Consider the following 16,185-nt stretch of genomic DNA (forward strand, 5'->3'; position numbering starts at 1 on the left):
ACAAAATCTTCTTTCTTGGGACCTTAAAATACAGATCTATGGAATAATACAGACTATGGAAGCAGCATCAAGGATTTCTCTTTCAGACCATGTGACTGGTCCCTGCTGGGACAGTACTGGTCTGTGCCTTTCCAGCACTCAAGGAGGTGGAGTTCAATACTCGTGTTTTGAGAAAAGTATTCCGTGATTGTCAGAGGTATTGAAGCTTCTGTTGATTTCCACAACAGATAGTTGATTTTCCAGCTGATTAAGTGCAGCCTAAGCAGGAGTGTTTTCCCCATAACTTGCCCTTTTTCTCCCAGGTGTCTCAAGTGCCATTGGGTATATGAAATGACACAGCACAGCCCAAGACCTGCTCCTTCCCAAAATCCTGTTAGTGCTGTTTCCTGACAAGTGTGACAAGCAGTGGCTGGAGACATCTCCCTAGGATGCCACTTCCAGCAAAATGCTTTTGAAGAGACCCTGCCAGGAGCAGATTGGGATCTGCTGGGTAACCCCAGAGGAACTGGAGGTGTTTTTCCAGAGTCAGGGTACACCAGACTGGTGAGACTGGATTTTGCTGTGTGCACCTCTTACCTGTCTGTGTAACACAGGCAATGAGAACAAAGCCATAGGACCAAACCCACAGGTAACACCAGGATTTGCTATCATTCCATCACAGCAGAGAGCATTGGGGAATGAGCTGTTAAACACAGGGTATCCCAAGATGAATATTTTCTCCTTCCTGGGAATATTCCTTGTGTCCGGTCCAAAGGATTATGTTCCCTTTTAAAAGAAGTCCTTTAGTTTATATTCTGAGGTATGCACTCCCAAGATTTAATTTACCCCGAGCTATGAAATTAAGTCTACCCAAAATTTCAGACTGGTTATTTATATGATATATTGCACCACACAGTTGCTGGTTTAGCAGTGCAGTGATACCTCGAGTGCAGGAGACACTGGTGAGGGTCATGATTTTTCCTAAGCCTTTAATTTAGATTATAAAGGATCCACATGCTTTGAACCCCCACAAAGAAGATTTGAAGTAATCTTAAAAAATTATTTGTAAAAGCCAGATTGTAGCCCATTTCCCTGCAACTTCTCAATGCATTTCCCTAGGAGCTGCCAAAATAAGAGGGAAGAAAAATGGTCTCAGGCTGTGTCTTTGTCTGTGAGACGCTGAACGCAGCAGCTGCAATCAGAACCCAGAGAGCAAACTCCTTGCAAGGAGTGTTTCCATTTTATTTTCCAGACCTCTGCCCATCTCAGATCTGCTCCCCATTCATTGCTGTCTCAGTGTTGCATCATGTGGATCTCCTTTCCCAGTGACACCAAGGACCTTTACTGAGCTATGTTCACTATGCCCACTATGTCCCGCCCCGCGCTCCAGGGAGGGCTCGGTGTCCAGCACCATGTTGTGACTGGAGCATCCCGCTGGCTGTCCTGCACTCTGGCCAACAACTGCCTCAGGTGCTGCTTCCCACTTCAAGCTCTGCAGCTGGGATAAGCTATACCAAAAGAATAAAAAGAGAAGTACCTATCCCAAGACAGCTAGGACACTACAGATTAAGCTGCTTTGATTACAGTCACTAAATAGACTTTGGTTTTTCATCTGAAATACCAAAAGGGATCTGCTGGAGACCCCTGAGTCCCTCGGGTACACTCATACTACCCAGAATACAAGCTCTAAAAGGCTGCCACTGAAATCCAGGCCTCTGTAGCCTCTTGAGAGTATTTTTCCTATAAAGCTGCAAAACCGTGAGCAAAAAGCCTTGTATGATAACTCGGAGGTAGACGCACAGGGGAGGTTGCTGAAAAAGTCTTGGCTGGTTAGGAAGAATTAGTCTTGTGTTAGAAAGCTTGTTTCAGTCTGCTTTGCCTGGAAGCTGAGGTGCCTGGGGGGTGTCTTTCCCATCTCCCATGGGATGGATGGCCATGGTTCGGAGCACCACCAAGCCATGGGATATTTATGTTGGCTTCTTAGGCAGTTCCGTTGGGCTTGGTGGCTGTGGTTGGTCACTCTTGGTCTGGCCTGCAGGAGGGGGCCACGTGGTCTTCTGATGAAGGTGGCTGGAAAGGAGAAATATACCTTAGGTAGTTTGGGAGAAGGACGCAGAGGATAATGTGAAGACAGCACTGGGTATGTAGGAAAGAAGAGGAAGCCACAGATCTTGCCTGGTTAGACTGTGCAGGCTGCCTGTTTTGTCTGAAAATGCTTTTCATAACCTTGAAATTATCATTTGCAGATGGGTACTTTGTACCTAAACAAAAACTGTGCTGGCAGATCTTCAGGTTGAGTTAAGCTAAGAAAGCGGTAGGAGACATGTAGGTCTCAAAGTGCCCTTTCAGATAACTTCAGGAAATGGCTCTGTTAAATAAAAGCCATTTAAGAGGTTTCAGGGAAATTTAACAATTTAAGGTCCAAACAAAGCCATGTCATCCTGCTCTCCTTGTCTGGAGCTTCACAGCATCTCGATACCACAACATAAAAGATTAACATATCCAGTGATGCTTTTTCCCTTACGCAGAACTCACTATAAAAATGCCAGCTAGACAAGCTACAGAACCACAAATTCCCATCTGGCCTGAAGGAAAACCAGCATTTTATAAAGCAAAAGAGAAATCCAGGAATCCACACTGTGCAGGGCAGGAAGTCTCTTGCTGTCTAGGAATTTCACAGTATTTCTCTGTCATGGCCATCTGGAGGCCTCTCCTAGACTGTCTGATCAAAAGTTGTCAAGCAACAGTTTCGGTTAAAAAACCCCAACAAAACAAACAGGAATTTTTAGTATGCGTGTTGTCCAAATTACAGACCATGGCAGTTTTGACACCTACTCGTTGTAATTTGGGATTCCTTCAGCAGGCAGGCACTGGTCCCTGTCCCATGGCAGAGCTGCAGATGGAAGCACAGAGCCAAATGTTAGTGAAGAGAACGTGCCCAATGCAAGCCGTGCTGCTGCATTATGATAATGCACATTTAAATGGGGCAGGAACTCAGAGTATGCTGACAGTGCTCGTAAACCAGAGGTGCTCCTGAAAGGCTGCAATTATTTCCTTTGTGTCTTGTGCTTTGAGACAAAGGCAGTGCTGGGCCGTGGCCACGCTGAGTTGGTGAATAGCATCAAAGAGCAAGGACTGGGCACCTGTTTGGGGCTGTGCATTCACCTGGACTTGACACTGAGGAGGTCAGATGCTCATTTTGTGTGTGAACAGACAAGCAGGGTCATATAATTGCTGCCAAGAAAAGTTTATGGCTCATGGACCAGCTCAGAGTCTCAGACTGGGAAAGTTAATCCAGACTCCCATGGAGCTGGATGCCTGTTCCCTGATTTTCTCACAGACATGAGGAAAAGGGAGCATGGCTGGTTTGTACTCCAAGGAAACGGGGAGGGGACTGTTCCCTTCTGCTCAGCATTGCTGTAGTTGTACCTGGATGGTGTAAGGAAAGTTTGGATCCTGGGTTTAAAGCTATTGGGAAACTGGACAGGGTCCAGCAAGGGAAGCCTCTGGCCTGCAGGGAGAGGCTGGGGAGGGCTGAGGGAGCTGGGCTTGTTTAGCCTTGCAAAGAGGAGGCCGAGAGGCAACTTCACAGCCCCCGCTGCTACGTCAGGGGCAATTAAGGGATGCTGGAGTCGAGCTGTTCTTGGCAGTGCAGCCAGTGTAACTGGGGGCAGTGGCCACAGGCTGCCCCTGGGGGAGCTCAGGCTGGGTGCTGGGAAGATCTTTGTCACAGAGCAGTGAGGGAACACCATCCAGGAAAGCTGCAGATCTCCATCCTGGCAGGCTAAACCCACTGCAGATCTCCTCTACTGGCATGGTCCCACCTGGAGCAGAAGATCTGATCTCCAGCAGTCCCTTTCAACCAGCATTTCAATGATTCTGTGAAACCATCCTCCTGCCTGTTGGGGTTTTTTTGCCTGGGTAAACACCTTTCCTCTGGCCCTGGGCACAAGTCTTTGACTCCATACCCTGCGAGTCTGCATTGCAGATTCAAAGATGAGTCACATGGATATAGGGAGGGCAATTACATCTCAGTGAGCGTGAGAGAATCAGGGAGACTCAATTGGTATGGAAAAATGAGGAAGGTGCTGGAAACTGTCAATAACACTCACAGAGCTCCCTGAGACTTGCTGGGATTTAGGTTTCTCTGGTTAATTTAGTGCTTACCGTCCTTGTTGAAGAGGATTGGCGCTAACAGTTCTTTAGCTTCTGATAGCAAAAGGTCAACAAGATCTGAAGATGGAAGAGATGTGTCTGAGACTGCGTCTGTTTTATCCTCTTCTGTTTCATGGTTGACGCTTATAAATATGGAAAGTGCCATCAATACTTCTGTCAGAGAATGGTCATTGACAATCCTGGCCAGCCTCTCAGGAAGGATGTGCTACAGAAATTCTGTGTGTTTAGGGGGTTGCATCTCCATCCCTCAGCATTCAAGTGTCTGTTAGACACACTTGCATTGCTTTATTACAGACAAATAGCAAAGTATTCTTAAGAATTTGTCAAAAGCATTCCCCCCTCATTATATTAGAAATAACCAACTTGGAAACTTAAAAACTGATTTCCATCCCTCTTAAAAACTAACTTTTTAAAGGGACTGGTCATTATCGATGGGACAGTGACTTTTCAATGATTTAATCAGTTAAAAACACACACAGAGTTGTGATACATTTATGCTCAAGTGATAGGAGATAGGCTCAGGTTGGAGGGGAGTCCAGAAGCCTGAGCTCTATTTCTGCAGCCATTCATGCAGCTGAGAGTCTTGTGGGCTCTTTGCTTACACTCTATCTACTCTAACTGCTGATGAAAAAGGATGTGGTCCTGCAGCCAAAACCTGGTTTATGTTTGGAAAAACAGGTGGGTCAAAATTCTGCTGCTCTGAAGCAACCTGCTTGGGGTCTCTGCTAACAAGAGCAATTTAACCAGAGCAGAGTTTCAGCTGCTCACTCCCCAGAAAAGCCTGGACAGAGACCAAATCCCCCCAGCACCAACCCACCAGCAGTCTCCAGATCATCTTTCTCCCATGGTTTCAGTTCCAAAGTGAAAGTAAGTTTAGAAACTCTGGGTAGGTTACGTGTGAAGCACCTTCCCCTAGGAAAGGTCAGAAAAGGACATTTCATGTTGCTGTTCACCATTCCCAGAAGCCATCTCCTACCTTTTCTCATCTGGTAAATGACTGTGTGTGCTCAGGACCTTGTGAACGTTCTGTCATGCAACAACAGAAAAAAAAAATTTCAAACTTGTAGGAATGAATAATTCCTGAGAACAAACCCCATGGGTTTTTCCTGATGATCAGATTTAATATGACAGTAATCAGCTTCTGCTTATTCATTGCCCTTGAAGCGAATATCTCAAGGCCTTTTGCAGCTCAGGCAGCATTTGTGAATCTACAGACACTGAATTCTGCATTTTAATACCACTGCTAAAATATATGAAATGCAACACAAAATTCCTCTTCCAAGGAATAATTTTGCAGGCTGCATTTCAGTGATCATTGCTGCCAGCAACCCCTGGCTCCTGGGCTGGACCTGCATGTGTAAGCTCTCATTACCATGCACAGTTCATGACTTCTCCAACACTACTGAGGGGTGGAGAAAAAAGGAAGATATTTTGCTCCAGTGCTCAAAATCTGTGATGTTTGACCCTGGGGTCAAGTGAGATCCATTTCCAAAATCTGACCCCAAACTGCACAGGCTCCAGCACATACTGCTGAAGCTCTGGAGGCATTTAATTCTTCTTTCTCTGGAGCAGAGAACACAGCATCTACATTTCCTTTTGCTTCTCTGTTTCTGCTTGATTTCAAGAGTTCTTGGGACAGGCCACCAGTAGCCATAGCAGATACACTCAGTACTAATGCTTCCCATGCTGGCCAGTTTACTAATTACACATACTGGTATTCCAAATATAGGGAATGAAGTGGAAAACCAGACAACTGAAAGAATAAACTGTGAGATTTTGCAGAAAATCTGGGCAGGAAAAAGCACTGGAAGAGGAAACCCACTCTCCAGGCTCCTATTTATAGAGAAGCAACCCTCAGCTATACCAAGGGAAGGTGAGCACAGATGATTTTGACAGCACAGCTCCTGGAGCAGCCTCAGCAAAGGGAGCCAGGGAGAGCAGAGCCACCAGCAAAACCTGCACCACGGAGTTTGCATCGCTCCCAGGGATATGAGGAGATGTGAGTTCATTCCCTGCTTCCTCCTAACCAAGAGAGTGACTTTTTAGAGTGAGACAGGGAAAAAACCCCTTTTGCTTATGGAGCAGGAAGTTGATTGGACTTGCAAAACCTGAGGGAAAGAGGCCGTGGTGATGCTGCAGCAGCGGGGCAGTTCCACACCTCACCTGCACAAACAGGAGCAGTTTCCTGTTGCTGATCTCCAGGCGCTTCCGTGAGACTTCGGATTTTCGTAGCTGGCCATCAGCCAGGGACAGCTGCCTCTTCAGCTCCAGGATGTCCTCCTGAGGCAGGGACACAGGAGGAGGAGAAAGGGGGTGGTGATGCTCCAACTTTGGCTTTTGGAAACAACAGTTTGTGACATTTGCTACAAGCAAGAGCAGTGTCCTTTGGGAAGGGATGGAAGTCATGCAGATTATAACACGGACCCAGAGACTCTGCTGGCCTGGTGGTCCCACTCAGCAAGTGATCTATGAGCTATTTCATTTTCTCCTGTGTAAACAGAAGGAGGGTAACCTTGGCTGTGGCTGTCCCTGGATCCCTGGCAGTGTCCAAGGCCAGGTTGGATGGGGCTTGGAACAACCTGGGATTGTGGACGGTGTCCCTGCCCATGGCAGAGGGTTGGAATGAGATGGGCTTTCTGGCCCCTTCTGGCCCAAATCTTTCCATGGATGGGCTTTCTGGCCCCTTCTGGCCCAAATCATTCCATGGATGGGCTTTCTGGCCCCTTCTGGCCCAAATCATTCCATGACTCTATGAACCCACAGGAAAGTCTGAAGGGTTGGGGGTTTTCCCGAGACTGAGGGGTTGCATTACCTCTATTTCAGAGACATGTTTTGCTTTTTTCCCCGCCAGCTGCATCTTCAGTTCTGCAATTTCAGCCTCCAGCAGGTGGATCACTTCCTCGTAGTCCTGCTCGGCGCTGTGAGCCTGTCTCTGCACCACCTCGGCCATCTGCAGTTTGCTGTGCAGTGTCCGGTTCTCCGACAGGAACCCCAGCGCTTTCTGCAAGCACCCAGAGCTTCTGATGAACACACCACGTCCCCCTCGGCTGCCAACCCCCAAACCCACCCCAAGCACCCCTGAAATCCCTTCACTAACTTGGTTCAGCCTCTGAAGCTCATCCTCCATTGACTTCTTGTTGTTCTCCACTTCTTTCAGGAGAGACTGTGGGAAACATTTTCACCAGATTAGAAGCAACAAATGTCAGGACATTCTCTAGAATGCCCCTAGCCACCAGAATATTATTTTACAGAAGTTCTGTGCACTTTGCCCCCCACAGGGAGAGCTTTTAGGGCTGTGACCTGCAGAATTCTGCCTGGACACAGCCGAAGTGCTGACAGCCAGGTGAGGGTGAGAGGACAGGTGCTGCTTCTGTTAATCACAGACTGGAATTCTTAATGAGACCTGCTTTAAATATATGAACTCCCTGCTGAGAAGGGACTGCATGCTTTGAGTAATAAGTAAATAAGTTTTCCTTTGAGGCTGAGAGTGAGAAAGAGGCAATTAAGGAGAGTGGAGGGTGAGAGGCTCCTGTGTGATGAGGAATGCACAGAATGCAAACTGGTGACTTCTGCAGAGGGACAGGCCACTCCATTCCCCCTGTGGAGAGCTACAGCAGAAGGCCCCAGCCAAGAAATCTGCTCCAAGGGGAGGCTCCACCTTCAGCCTTCGGACTTCGTGCCGCAGATCTGTCATCTCCAGCTGCAGCTGCTCCAGGTCCTCGTTGCCATTGCAGTTGACAGAGTCAAAGGTCTGCAAGGAGAGGGATGGATTCATCACACATTGAATCAAAATCGCCTCAAAAAGGAGTCAGCATTTTTATGCAACAGATCAAAAGGTACATTAAATAATTCAGCTCCAGGATGGTTCTTTTTGCCCCACAGAATTTCACTCTCTGATCCCCATCATTGCCGAAATAGCTGAGCCACAGTGAATTTTCACTTCATGAACCAGATGAAATTACTTAGAATTTATTAATTATGGCTATTTTTCCTTCTGCATAACTGCCAGGCTGCTTCCTCATATTATCCCATAGACACTGTTATTTCCTTATTAAAAAAGAGAAGCTGGAGGTCTTTTATAGAACTTCCTATAAACAAAATGATTAATGAATTGTTCTGCCTTGTCTTTAGAACAACCAGAAAATGGTAATTTAGCTTTTCCCATCTCAGAATTCCATGGATTTCATGTGGAAGATCCATGGGTTCAATGTAGAAGAGCTTTGGGGTGACTGACCAGGGAGTGAAAAGCCGATGTATCCAGCAAATTGGCCACTTCGTGCTGAGTGAAGAGTACAGAGCTGGAATCCAGACCAGCCTCGTCCAGCTCCTCCTGCATCAGATCCCTGAGTGCTTGGAGAACATCTGTGAGAAACAATCAGTTTTTACCAGGCTAAAAGACAAAATTGCTGTGTGTTAGGAGAAAATTCCACTGATTTTGGGGCCATCCACTGGTGCCAAGTAGGGTTTAGACATGCCAGACAGCTTTCTCTAATAATCCTGGCTTCCTCAGCAATCCCATCAAGCTTAAATGAGTTGTTGGCAGTCTTTATCAGACTCTTGTTTCTTATCCAGCTCAAAAAAACTATACTTTTAAAACCCAGAAAACCCCAGATATTTTCACAGGGGAGTTTTCACAGCTTCTGGAAGTTTTAAAATTTTAAGCTAAACCCACATTTCCCCAACAAAAGGCACCTGCTGCCATTTCTCATGTTGCTGATTTAAACAAAAAGACAACTCAGTGAGTTCAGCACTTAAAAAAGGTGTTAAATTGACAAGTCTGAAAATCCACATTCATTTTGCTTTCAGATATGAAGGAAAGCACAGCAGAAGGGGCTGTGTGGGACAGGTGGGAGCCATCAGGGAGGAGGCACCAGAGTCCCAGAGCTTCCAGTCACAGAATCACAGAAACGTGGAATGATTTGGGCATAAAGGGACCACAAAGATGATCTCATTCCATCCCCTGCCATGGGCAGGGACATCTTCCACTAGCCCAGCTTGCTCCAAGCCCCGTCCAACCTGGGCTTGGACACTGCCAGGGATCCAGGGGCAGCCACAGCTGCTCTGGGCACCCTGTGCCAGGGCCTGCCCACCCTCCCAGGGAACAATTCCTTCCCAATATCCCATCCATCCCTGTTCTCTGGCACTGGGAAGCCATTTCCCCTTGGCCTGTCCCTCCAGGCCCTTGTCCCAAATCCCAGTCCTGCTCTCTTGGAGCCCCTTTAGGCACTGGAAGGGGCTCCCAAGCTGGAGGCAGCTCTGCAGGTGGAGTCTCACCTGAGGGGGCAGAGGGGCAGAATCCCCCCCTCCCCTGCTGCTCACGCTGGAGCTCAGCCCAGCACAGGGGGTGTTTCTGAGTGCTCACAGCCAGGACATGGCCAGCTCTCATCCTCCAACACCCCAAATCCTTCCCCCAGGGCTGCTCTCCTTCCCTTCTCTACCCAGCTTGGATTTGTGCTTGAGATTGCCCTGACCCAGGAGCAGGACATGCACTTGGCCTTGTTGAACTTCATGAGGTTCTCGTGGTCCCATCTTGAGGCCTGTCCCAGTCCCTCTGGATGGTGCTCGGTCTCTGGGCTGCAGCAGGAGCAGCATCTTTACTGCCAGCACATTTGCTAAATACCCCCAATCATCCTTATTTCTGTCACCACAAAATTCAGCACCAGTCACTCATAGGAGAGGGCCGTGGTTCCCATCCCTCACTCTGCACAAAACATTGATCCAGATACCTTGTGACTGTTCTCTTTGGTGGGGACACTGCTGACAGTTTGGGATTTTTGCTGAAAGCCTTCTGGGGAGCAGACCCTGTGGGCTGGACATGCTCTGGAAGGCCACAGAAAGCAGAACTGGTGTTTATTTTCTGTGTCTCCTCTGGCCAGTTCCTGCTAGGAAAGCTGGGATTTTAAGGGAAGTAAGCCCTTGCACCAACTTTCTTTAAGTCTGACTTTACCTGTGATAGGACAATGGGAATGGCTTTAAACTGACAGAGGATAGGTTTAGATTAGATGTTAGGAAGTAATTCTTCCCTGTGAGGGCAGCGAGGCCCTGGCAGTGGTTTCACAGTGAAGCTGTCCCATCCCTGGAAGTGTCCAAGGCCAGGTTGGACAGGGCTTGGAGCAGCCCAGGGTAGTGGAAGGTGTTTGGTGGAATGAGATGAATTTTGAGGTCCCTTCCAACGCAAACCATTCCAGGATTCCATGATTCTACAGAATGCCTTCTTTTGTGCTTGTGACTTTCCCTCTTTATAGGCTCCATCACTAGCCAGGCAGGTGTCTCACCTGCCACTTCTTTCCCTTTTTAGCTGCCAGTGAAGCTACACAGAAATGACAGATCCCCCATGGGCAGAGCTCCTGCTCACCTCCGTAGGCCACTGTCCCCTGCGAGTCCGTGGTCAGGCTTTGCCGGAGCTGCCTCTTCTTCTCCTCGGTCACATCCAGACCAAGATACTGCAGAACCTTGAGCAGAAACAAAGAGCCTTTAAAAAAGAAAATATTGGAAAAGCACCTCTTTGGGGTAAGCACTGGGAAGACACTCAGTGCTGGGTTTCTGCAGGCAGCATCTCCCAAAGGAGCAGGCTTGGACTGGATTTCCAGTCTCTCCTTTCCTGCACATGTACAGAAATGTCTGCTCCTGAACACAGGTTCACATCCCTCCAAGAACATTTTATCTGCAATCAGATTTGCAGCTCTGATGAGCTTTCAGGACTTTTATCAAAAGCCAGAGGAGTTTTAGCAAGACTCAGCTGGCAAGAGCTCAGCCTCTCCTTTCTCTTACTGCCCAGAAATTGTTTGGGACCAGGAAGATAAAAGCTGTTAACAGAGTGTTTCCCATGGAAAGAGGAGACATTCAAACATTTTGCTCCTCCACTGCATGTTTTACTCTCTCATTACTGCTGCTGCCCTAACTTCTACTGATACTTATCAGTTCAACCCCAGGGCAGCACAGCACTCAGGAGCGGATAAACCTGTGCAAGCCTCACTTCCCTGCTGGCAGCAGCACCTGAAAGCTTTCAAAAGACAAAGTCGAGCTCAGCGGACTCTGGGGAAGAGCCCGAGTGAAACGTTCCCCTGAGCCGGGCTGCACGCACAGCTCCTGCTCACAGCACCTCCCGTCATTTCCCTGGGAAGGCGCTGCGGAGGGATCCTCGCTCACCTTTCCAGCACCAGCAAGTCCCTGGGATCCATCTGCTGTCCGTTCAAGTCCCACCTCCTGCTCCTCTGCCCACCACCCCTATGCAAGGCAGTGCTGCAGGCTCCCAGACTTTAGGATGTTGGCGTGGTTGGCCACCCCAAAGCCACCTCAGGTTGTGCCGCTCGGTGTCACCCCCACCCTGTCACCGCTGCAGCCGCCCGCGCCTAACACAGCTTTTAAAAGGGAAGCCAAGCGTTCCGCTCCTGCCAGCCGAGAGGAGCTGCTTTGTCCCCGTGAGGAGCAGAGGTCGCTGTGCACATTCCATCCTGGATGCTGCTTTGGGAGGATTACGCAGGCTCAGGAGAGCAGCTCCCGGGCGCCCTGCGCTGCCGTCGGGTGGCAGCAGATGCTCGTCACATCGGGGTGTCCCCGGCCCCGCACAAAGGGCTCTGTCCCCACATCCCCCCCTCAAACGCCAGAACCACCCAAGGTGCCAGACTGGGACATGGCGCCCCAGGGCACCCTGCCCCTCACCAGGGTCTTGGTGAGCGAATGGGCAGCTCTGCTCCATACCCATGGAATGTGTTTCCCATAAAATGATGGAAGAATCAGCGGTTCTGGATGGCTCCTCGGTGAGATATCTCCTATCTCAGCCTTCCCTTGCCCGCGCCAGGCTGCCTGAGGTCACCCTAGCAGTGACAGCAGCACCAAAAACTTTGGAGGGCACAACCTTAGCCAATGGCATGATGTCCAGGGGAGGTGCAGCTGCCAGAAGACTTCTGGAGCTTCATGGAGCACTGAGGAACAGCCAAGATGAGCCAAGGGATATTTAAATGCCCCTTCGGACACAGTCAGGATGTTTCACCCTCTTTACTTTCAGAGGCTGGACTCGGCCTCAGCAAACTCAGCTGGAGAATGGACAATTTCCTGCATAGTGCACAAGGAGGAGACGTTGCTTTGGGGAGAGGGACCCTGGCACTTACCAGTTCCAGTTTTCCATCCTTGAGCCGGATATGGGGATCCAGTGCTACTTTGGGTTTGGTGCCTGAAGCTGCTTTGTAGTTAGAAACTGAAGCAGGTGCTGAAAAATCAAAAATAAGTATTAATGGGGAAGCATTTGGGTAGAGGAAAGAGGTGTCTGCAAAGCAAAATTCTTGTTGCATGGAATATAAAGTGTGTGCAGCAGGGCAAAAATCCAAGTCCAGGATTTACTAAAACCAACTCTGGAAGGTTGAACTAGGCCACTCTTGGAAAGACTGGATACTGGGGCAAATCCTTCTGAAACTGGGCTTCTGCACCATTTAAAATGAGATGTTTCATCCAGGGACAAAGAACTGCAAAAATAGCACTTTGGAAATTTCCAGTCACAGAGTTTTATGGAGTCTTGGAGTTATGGTGAACTGTGAGAAAAAGGAATTAAAATCTGCCTGGTTCTTGTCTACTCTGATTAAGCAAAACTGAAAGAATTCCTGACACCCATGGGAACGAACAGACTAAAAATGATGTGGAAAGGCACCACTGTGAGATTTTTTTCCCTCCCCAAGACTGCAAAAAGCCTTGAGCCCTTTTCCCCTCAGCTGGGCAGGCAGGTTTTTTGGGTAGAAGGAGCCACATGTATTGTGAGGCAGCCGCAGAGGCAGAGAGAGGCAGAGGCAGCAGCTGCTGTGCTGGTGAAAAGCTGTCATGAGCTGGAGGATCCAGCTGCTAACAGCTGGCTCAGCATTGCCAGCACTGCTGCACAAGGCCTGCCCCTCCATCCCTGGAGGGAACCCCACCTTCTCCATTATGATTAGCCCTTGTCTGTAAGGAGCCATGATATTCCCTGGAAAAAGGGCTGCAGGAGGCATTACCTGTTCCTGAACAACCCCAGCAGACTCCAGAAGGGTGCAGGGTTGCTGTGCCTGCCCCTGCCCACCCTCAAACCATCAGCCCAGGTGACAAAATTCCTTCTCGTGCCAGTGACACTGGATTTGCCCAGGGAGCAATTCCTTTTGCCTGCTTGGGATCTGGTTGACATCACAGGAAACCTTGTTTTGCCAAGTAACACAGCTCCTCTGGAATCCCTGGAGCACATCTCCCCACACCCTCCTGTCCATCGGGCCAGAGCCCAGGTGCCAGGAGAAGACAGTGAGGAGCAGCAGAGGTGCTGCATAATCCTCCTAATCCCAGCATCCATCTGCTCTGCTGAGGCCAGCAGCTGGGAAGCAGCAAGAGGTAACAAATGGGTTTGCTGGATCGGCCACCACCACTTTCCTCTCCAAGTTCAAGGGCAGAGCTGTTACCCTTCGAGCCGTGGCTAATCAGGATTAGCTCCATGTGGCTTTGCTGTCAGCTCTGGACACAGCCATATCCAGGGCATCCATCAGGCACCCAGAGAGAGGCACTGACTGGCCCAGGCTCCCAGCCTGGCTGTTCTTTCAAAGCCAGTTGTCTGTTTCTGTGGGTGACAACACTGACACAAAGCCTCCTCGGCATTCCACGTTCAAATCCTGCAGGGATAAAATCCCCCAGCTAAGTCAGGCCATGGTCAGGTCACTGCTGTTGCTGGATTGCAGCAACAATCTTCAATCTCTGTCCCCATCACCACGACTGGCTGTCCATGGTGGCCACCTGAAAGTCTCCATGGCATCTGCAGGGTGCTCAGGGCAGGGAGGGCAGAGCACATCCCTGTCCCAGGGCCTTTCCAGTGGAACACAGATGGCAGAGCTGAAGCTGCTGAGCTTGCCCAAGGTGAGCCAGGCATCCCTGGGAGCAGCTGCTCCATCTCCTGCTGATCCCAGGGATGGACTAAACATGATTTACTTCCAGCGCTTGCTCTTGGCCTTCCAGAGGGGAATTACAGCAAGGCACAGGGATTTGTAAACAGAGCCAATGTCCCAGGGAAGGAAGGGCTGTTGGATTTAAGGCTGCAAGAATGGTGGGCAGCACTTGCTCAGGATTTGTTGGGGAAGTCCATCTTTCCCTCAGGGCAGGAGTAACCCTCATATCACAGGGATATGGGATACCTTGGTGGAGGTAGTCTCCCTGGGCTCTGGGGATTATTGAGGTTTCCTCAATATTATTAAGGGATTTGGGAAGCTGCAGGGTGATTCAAGTTCACCCCCCATTGCTGCCACACTGTTGGATGAACAGAGTGGGTCTCTCCACAAAAGGTAAGAGCTCAGGAGACCCAGAGCAGGGAGATGAAACACAGCATGGAAAAATAAGCAAAAATCGAAGCTTGGATGTAGAGAGAAATCTGTTTTAATCACATCTCTAAGCAGTTTCCCAATCTGGCCAATTGAGGGCATCCTCAAAGCCTGTTCAGAGCCCAGGGTTGCTGTGTACATCCCAACTATCATTACCTGCCTGCTTTTATGCTGTGTGTCCAAGAGCCCCCATTCCCACCAGAAGGGAATATAGCCTGTGGAGAACCTGCTGCATGTCTGAGGTGGGCAAAGCCCTGCTGCAAATGAACCACAGGCTGAGAGTGGAGGAATTTGTCTCCTGTGAATACCTCAGTCCTCGAATGCCATTGTAAAGAGTTTTGCTGCTGTGGGCAAACATGGACGTAATTACTACTCGTTGAGTAAACCAAGCTGCTGCTTTGCCCTCTCTCTGAGCAGGCTGAGTGTCATTATCACCCCATTAAATTCCACTCCAGCAGTATAAACACTGATAAAAAAATGTGGTGATAGGACAAGGGGAATGACTTTACACTGCCAGAGGGCAGGGATGGATGGGATATTGGGAAGAAATTGTTCCCTGGAAGGGTGAGGAGGCCCTGGCACAGGGTGCCCAGAGAAGCTGTGGCTGCCCCTGGATCCCTGGCAGTGTCCAAGCCCAGGCTGGACAGGGCAACTTGGAGCAGCCTGGGCTAGTGGAAGGTGTCCCTGCCCATGGCAGAGGTGGAATGAGATGAACTTTAAGGTCCCTTCCAACCCAATCCATTCTGTGATTCTATAATTTCATGATCCTCAGCTCTGAGGAGCCACAGCTGTTTGTCACCCCCACAAGGAGAATGGTTGAGCAGGACTCACCTGAGACCGTAAGCTCTGGTGGGCAAATGTCTGGTGACAAAGAAGGCACAGGAAAAGGATTTTCACGTCTATTCTAGAAAAACAAGACAAAATGGCACAGGCAGTTGCTAAGAAGAATCTGTTGGTGTAAATAATGAGCAGAAGATTAGAGGAGTTCAAGAGAGAGCCATGAGGGCACCACACACTCCTCTTGTGCAGATGGGCCTAAAGAGAGTCCAGGGGTTTCTCTGGGAGCACCTGGCACAGGCTGAGCCACCCCAAAACCTTGGGTCACACACAAACAACTCTGTCCTTGCTGTGACTGTGCTTGAGCACTGAGGCTGGATTTGACCTTGCCTGGTTTCTCCACAGAGGTTCTCCCTGAAGCTCTGCATCCAACCCAGCGGGGAGGTCCCAAGTCTGACCACAGCCAGGTGTAATATTTACCCCAAACCCATAATTATCCCAGTGAGCAGGGCAGGAAGCCGAGTTCAGTTCCCACCCTGTCTTATGTGCAACATCACGGCTGAAAGCACAAGGAAGAGGGAAAAACAATCTGAGGGTGAGCACCACTGAGACAGCTCTGGCAACTGGGGACTAGGATGCCAAGAGGGGCACAGGACTGGTGTGAGGACACACAGACAGGCAGCACGGGTGCCTAGGCACTCTTCCTCTGGTGTGGAAACCCCAATCTCATTAGAAGTTCCATCTTTCAGCAGCAAAGTGAGGGCAGGAGCCATTTCAGTCCAGCCAATGGTGTGATTTCATACAAGTGCACAGCATCACACGAGCTGGGGGTCCAACCCCACCACTCAGCCACAGCTCCAGGGGCTCTGGTGCCATTCTAGGGCACATCTCCAGCCTGGTGCACCCAAAGGCGACACATACGTGACATCCATGCAAG

The 16,185-nt window shown here is 49.5% G+C and overlaps 1 protein-coding gene across 1 annotated transcript in view; it reads right to left on the reverse strand.

Moving 5' to 3' along the window:
* Nucleotides 1-972: 972 nt before the first annotated feature.
* The window catches only part of LOC138118737 (syntaxin-binding protein 4-like), a 47,952-nt gene continuing 32,739 nt past the window's right edge, over nucleotides 973-16,185 (reverse strand). The window contains exons 11-22 of the mRNA XM_069029917.1: nucleotides 15,303-15,375; nucleotides 12,267-12,364; nucleotides 10,511-10,607; nucleotides 8,390-8,517; nucleotides 7,814-7,906; nucleotides 7,253-7,318; nucleotides 6,968-7,156; nucleotides 6,319-6,435; nucleotides 5,132-5,181; nucleotides 4,147-4,277; nucleotides 2,815-2,872; nucleotides 973-2,049 (exon numbers count right to left, since the gene is read on the reverse strand). Of these exons, the coding sequence (XP_068886018.1) occupies nucleotides 1,947-2,049; nucleotides 2,815-2,872; nucleotides 4,147-4,277; nucleotides 5,132-5,181; nucleotides 6,319-6,435; nucleotides 6,968-7,156; nucleotides 7,253-7,318; nucleotides 7,814-7,906; nucleotides 8,390-8,517; nucleotides 10,511-10,607; nucleotides 12,267-12,364; nucleotides 15,303-15,375 (1,203 nt within the window). The 3' untranslated portion in view covers nucleotides 973-1,946. The remainder of the gene's footprint in view (nucleotides 2,050-2,814; nucleotides 2,873-4,146; nucleotides 4,278-5,131; nucleotides 5,182-6,318; nucleotides 6,436-6,967; nucleotides 7,157-7,252; nucleotides 7,319-7,813; nucleotides 7,907-8,389; nucleotides 8,518-10,510; nucleotides 10,608-12,266; nucleotides 12,365-15,302; nucleotides 15,376-16,185) is intronic.

Source organism: Aphelocoma coerulescens, chromosome 14, assembly GCF_041296385.1.
Source record: "Aphelocoma coerulescens isolate FSJ_1873_10779 chromosome 14, UR_Acoe_1.0, whole genome shotgun sequence".
In the NCBI taxonomy this organism is placed as follows: domain Eukaryota; kingdom Metazoa; phylum Chordata; class Aves; order Passeriformes; family Corvidae; genus Aphelocoma; species Aphelocoma coerulescens.